The 5,734-nt window shown below is 52.7% G+C and overlaps 1 protein-coding gene across 1 annotated transcript in view; it reads left to right on the top strand.

Moving 5' to 3' along the window:
* The window catches only part of LOC104951662 (uncharacterized), a 2,971-nt gene extending 2,296 nt beyond the window's left edge, over positions 1-675 (top strand). Inside the window, 1 exon segment of the mRNA XM_010778382.1 lies at positions 127-675. Within this exon segment, the coding sequence (XP_010776684.1) occupies positions 127-675 (549 nt within the window).
* Positions 676-5,734: the final 5,059 nt, after the last annotated feature.

Raw genomic sequence — 5,734 nt, forward strand, 5'->3', positions numbered from 1 at the left:
CTTTAGAGCAGGTTCCCCTTAAAATGTTATCAGCCAAAGTAGTACTGCTTTTGGCTCTAACATCAGCGAAAAGGGTGAGTGATTTATCCGCTCTCTCTGTGACCCCGTCATGCCTCCGGATCCAAGGAGATGGCAGTTTGGCTGTGCTACGTCTTAACCCAGCCTTTATGCNTGGCGGCCGAGCACGCGGTCCCCTTCTCCGTTGCCACGGCACTGCCGGCGTTGGGGGGCATCATGCTGGAGCTGCCGGAGATCATCGGCAAGGCGGCAGCCTGCAAGGGTCTCCTCGTTCCCCTAGGACGGGAAAAGGTAGCTCTGGATGACATGGCCGGAGTTTTTTCCCGGGTTCAGACGGGCAGGAGTGACCCGATCTGGCCGCGCCAGATGATATCCGCCAGCACGTTGGCTGGCTCCAGCCTGCGGCGAAGCCGCAGCGGCACCAGCGGCAGCAGCAGCAGCGGCCAACCCGGCCACAGCGGCAGGCAGAGAGACAGCCGAGGCGGCAGACTCGCCCGTCGGCGGCGGCAGGGGCACCGTCCCGAGCCTCCGCCCCCCCACCAGAAAAGAAAAAAGAAAAGTACTCCCGTTCGTCGTCTGCTCCACGAGAGCCGCCGAGGAAGCAGAGCCGGCCCTGACGGTTTGGGGGGGAGTGTGAAGGAAATAAAAGAAGCTTAATTTCCAACCTTTTGTCATCAGTTTCAAATGTGTTTCACATATCCCCCACTCTGGGTGAACCAGCTGCCTATGACCTATCGGTTAATAGCCAGCAGGGTTCGTTACAAAAGCCTGCACATTTTAATCTATCGGTTAATAAATTACAGAGCGCAGTAACTACGCCAGCTGCCTCCAATCTGTTGATTAGTAGGCAGCGGGGTTCGCTGCGGAGGCCTGATGGTTATAACTTTTCGGTTATTAAACCACAGACCTCGCGGCATTCCTCTGTCCGAGATCTGCCACCTACACACGGTCACAATAAGCCCATGAGCGCCGTGGTAACGCCTCATGTGGATATTACTGCACACACCTCCAATCATCCTCTGAGCGTGTACACGCCTCACGATGAGAGTCGGAGTGAAACGCAGCGTGTGGAGGCCCCCTCACAGCCCTTTCGCTCTAGGCCCACCTTGGGTTGCCTCACGGGCAGCGGCGGCGAGGGCTCTGGCGTGGCTCGTCGTCATGACAACCACAACACATCTCGAGCATGTGCGCCCGCTCTCAGAGTGTTTCTCGGAGTGGCAGCGCGTGTGTCTGATGGACAGATGGATGAGCAGGCTGATCAGCAGAGGGTACACCCTGCAGTTCGCCTCCCCCCCCCCACAGTTCAACGGGATACAGGAGACACGCCTGTCATCCCGAGAACAATGTCTTGCGCTCCAAGCAGAGCTACGGGAACTCCTGTTGAAAGAGGCTATTTCCAGGGTTCCTCAAGGGGAAGAAAATCAGGGGTATTACTCCCGCTACTTTCTTATCCCGAAAAAGACGGGGGGAATGAGACCCATCCTCGACCTGTCAGCGTTCAACGAGGAAATAATGAAAAGGCCGTTTCACATGCTGACGGTCAAAAGGGTGCTAGAGTGTGATCACCAGGGAGACTGGTTCACCTCTATAGACCTAAAGGATGCATACTTCCACGTACCCATCATCCCACAACACAGGAAATTCCTGCGGTTTTCATTCCAGGGAATATCGTACCAGTACAACCGTCTGCCGTTCGGCTATTCCCTGGCTCCTCGCACCTTTCAAAGTGTGTAGAGACGGCATTGCAGCCGCTACACAGAGGAGGGATGAGAGTACTATTTTACCTGGACGACCTGCTGCTGATGGCTCGCTCCAGGGAGGAAGTGGCTTTACAGACGGTACAGCTCATATCGCATCTTTCAAAGCTGGGTTTCATAATAAACTGGAAAAAGAGCTGTCCTCTTCCCTCCCAGAGTATTGTTTACCTGGGTGTGGAATTGAACTCAGCCCGCATGAGAGCGCGAATCTCACGGCAGAGAGTGGAGACGCTGACAGCTCTCCTTCGACGCGTCACACCCGGCAGCGTGGTGACAGCCCTCTCCGTGATGCGGCTGCTCGGCATGATGGCAGCCGACCACGGGGTGATTCCCCTGGGTCTCCTTCACATGAGAAGACTCCAGAGGTGGTTTATTCGCCTACGCATCGACCCCGTCGACGTCCTTGTGAAAAGGATAGGACGAACTTGATAGAATAAGGACCCATTTATAGTGAAACAAGCACAAAGCAGTCGTGGGAGACGCACAGCCTAATTTTGTCTATTACGTGAAATTTGTGAGTACAGTGGCCAGGTAGGTACCAAGGGTATTGTGTCACGTTGTAGTCAGACCGTCGAGGTTGAACCCCAGGACGATGTCCGAGGTCGGGGGGGGGCGCGGCGGCAGGAGGCGGGAATTGCTGGTGGCCTGCCTAAAGTGCACGTAAGTTTACAAATTTTTGCCGGTTGAAGGCACGTGTAGTCGCCGACAGCCTAATTTTGACAAATTTACGAGGCGGATGGGTGTTTAGGCCGAGTAAACGGACATTTTCCACGTACACTTCGTCGTGGACTTATGGACAAATTAACTTTGGAAATACGTGGAAAATCGTGAGTCGGTTTGGTGGTTTAGGCCGAGTAAAGGAGCCGCACCTGTGTCACTCTAACAATCGGCCGACGACAGGCCTAATTTTTGTCTACTTACGTGGAAATTGTGAGTAAGCATGTGGTGAGTATACCAAGGATGTGTAGTTTCACGTGTCGTCAGACCTCGAGAGTGACCCCAGACGTGTCCGAGGTCCGGGCCGCAAATTGCTTCTGCCTAAAGGCACGTAGAGTTGTAACAATTGCTTGCCGGTCTGAAGGGCAGCGTAGTCGGCCGAGCAGCCGTTAATTTGTCAAAGTTACGGAAGTCGGATGGGTGTTTAGGCCGAGTAACGGACCCATGTTTCACACTACACCTGTCGTGACATGAGACAAATTAATTTTGGTTCAAAAATTACGTGGAAATCGTAGTCGGATGGGTGTTTAGGCCGAGGTAAGGACCCCACTGTGGTCACTCTTAACATCGCCGACGAAAGCTAATTTTTTTCAAATTACGTGAAAACTTTGTGAGTCACATGCGGGCAGAGTCAATACAAGGGATTGTGTCGACGTGTGTCAGACCTCGAGAGTGACCCTCGGAGACGTGTCCGGTAGGCCGCAAGCATTGCTTTGCCTGCCTTAAAGGCGGGTAGGACCGATAGTTCTCAATTGCTTGTGCCGGTCTGAAGACACGGCCGTAGTCGCCGACAGCCTAATTTTTGGTCTGAATTACGCGAAAATGGGTGAAGTTGGGCGTCGGTCTTACAGGACGAGGAAGACCCATTGTCTCAAAACTCCCCCACTGCGTCGGACAAAGAACTCGAGGTGGGCGGAGAGTCTCTGCAATCAAAGACCATTATTTTCGGTACACGCAGGCGGGACCTAGAGAACATCACACCACACACCGGACACTAGGAGACCGATGACAAGTCTCCGGGGTGAATACTCCGTATAAAATGTGGTGAAAAGTACAAAAATAATACATTACATATAATAATAATAACATATATACAATGACACCATATGACGAAAAACATTTTTAGTACACTAATAACTTTATTTTTATTTTTGACTTATAGTTGGAAGCTTCCAAAGGGTCCCCGTTTATGTCACGGCCACAGTCTGAATAAATTTGTTACAAATGGTCCTAAGTTCTGTGGGAAGGACCGAATTATTTTACGTCCAACGCGGACCTCCATAGTCTCATAAAATTTGTTGAAAAAGGACGGAAAGTTTGTGCATAGACCCACAAAATCGGGACCAGTATTAAACGTTCCTATATTAAATTGTAACTGGGAGAGGACTTTTACTTTGTATAAGACACGTAAAGGCCCTCTCCAATCGTACAATTTAATATAGGACGTTTTACTGTCCGATTGTTAGAGAAGGTCTTCAAATTTTTGTGAACAAGGCTGATAAAAATTTGTGAAAAGGGGCGGAAAGTTTGTGCCATAGGACCCGCAAAAATTCGGCAGTAAAACCGTCGCTATAGTAAATTGTAACTGCGAGAGGCCCGTCTACCTGTATTCGACACGAAGAAGGTCCTCTAAAGTTACAATTTACTCATCCGCACTGTTTGACGTCTCACGTTGTGAGTAAGGTCTGTAATTTGTGCACGGGAACAGTACAATTTGTAATACAGACCGAAACATTTCACGCAACTACTCGGGTCGCATCTTACGTCTAAGAGTAAATTTCCCAAATGCGTCCTCGTACCTTTAGCGAGGTGTCTTCTCTCGCCTCTGTTACTTCTTCCGGCGTGGTACCTACGGCTACACGCCTGGATTTCGTGGCGTTGTATGAAATGCGGACTATTGAAATTCCCAATGGTCCATGTACTCCAATTGTAAATCCCGTGGACACTAGTAGACCCGAATTCTGGCATCCCGCTCTCGTGGATTCGGCCTCGCGCACTGTGTGTCAGACTTCCCGATGAGCTGCACGGGTACAGTCCCAATGTACGACCTCCGCACGATAGGCAGCGCCCAGAAGCTTGGGTGTCTCTCCCTATAGTCGGCCATACACTGGACCTACACATTGTATGCTTGGACTCTGGTGTAGAGTCCGTCTGTGTACGTACTCCGCCGCGCGTCTTTTTGCCGAGATCCGCAGGAAGTCCCGAGGTACTGGGCCGTTTCTCTACCTAACTTGGTGACGCAGAGAGGACCTTCATCACTTATGTGTCTCACGAGTAACGTCCCTGTGTACCGACCCTCCAGTCAGCGGCAGAAAACACCTGGACCTCCCGGTGTCTCTCCTCTACAGGGGCCAGAGCAGGGACCTACTCACGTATGTTGTCTAGGGAGGTCAAAGGTCCCTCTGTACGACCATCCAAGAGAGGGCTCTCACGCTGCAGGTAGCGGAATCATTTATCCAGATTGGTGCCTTCCAAGGCAGTAGACCGGATGTGCGTGGTGACAGCCTTAGCAGAGGGCTGTCACCTGCAGGTAACCGGACATTTATGCCGATGTAGTCCAGACGTGAAGTCGCGATTGGGCGTGGTGACCCAGCCAGCAGGAGGGCACTCACCTGAGGTCACGGGGAGTTTCCCCCGCTCCAGGGCGCGGACTGTCCCTCTTGGTCTCCCGCGTAACGCGCAAGGCGCACGCCGCTTGTCTAGGCGGAGGCGGGAGGGGGCTTGGCGCCGAGGTTGGACCCGCTAGGCGAGCCCTACAATCCGAGGTCAGGAGGACCGCTCCGGAGGAGACCTGTACTCCAGACGGGGAAACAAGTTGAGCCGGCGCGTGTATGTCACGAGACTACCCTCTCATCCACGCCGCCACGGTCTAGTTGTCGGCAGAACCGACACAAGTCTTCGACGCGACTCGCATGGGGCGGGACCGCTAACTACATCCGACGGCGCCGAGACCAACAGACACGCTTAGTTATGTACAACTAAGACGTCGTCGCTCCGTTTTACGACTAATGAGAGGCATGCCTCTAGTTAAGGTCGTGCAAATACACCTTCCTGTACACTCAGCCGGTGACGGGGGGTGACGGACGCTGTACGTGCAAGAGGGGTGGGACTCTCTCTACGCAGACACTTGTGGCTCTACACACTGCATTGAGACGGGTCCCGGTGTGGAGACTGTCCTGCACCCCTGAAAAGGTTATCCAATTCAGACTTGGGTGCCTGTCTCCCTACTGGTGGTACGCGGA

This window comes from Notothenia coriiceps, unplaced genomic scaffold (assembly GCF_000735185.1).
Source record: "Notothenia coriiceps isolate Sejong01 unplaced genomic scaffold, NC01 NC01_scaffold00000339, whole genome shotgun sequence".
Taxonomy (NCBI): Eukaryota; Metazoa; Chordata; class Actinopteri; order Perciformes; family Nototheniidae; genus Notothenia; species Notothenia coriiceps.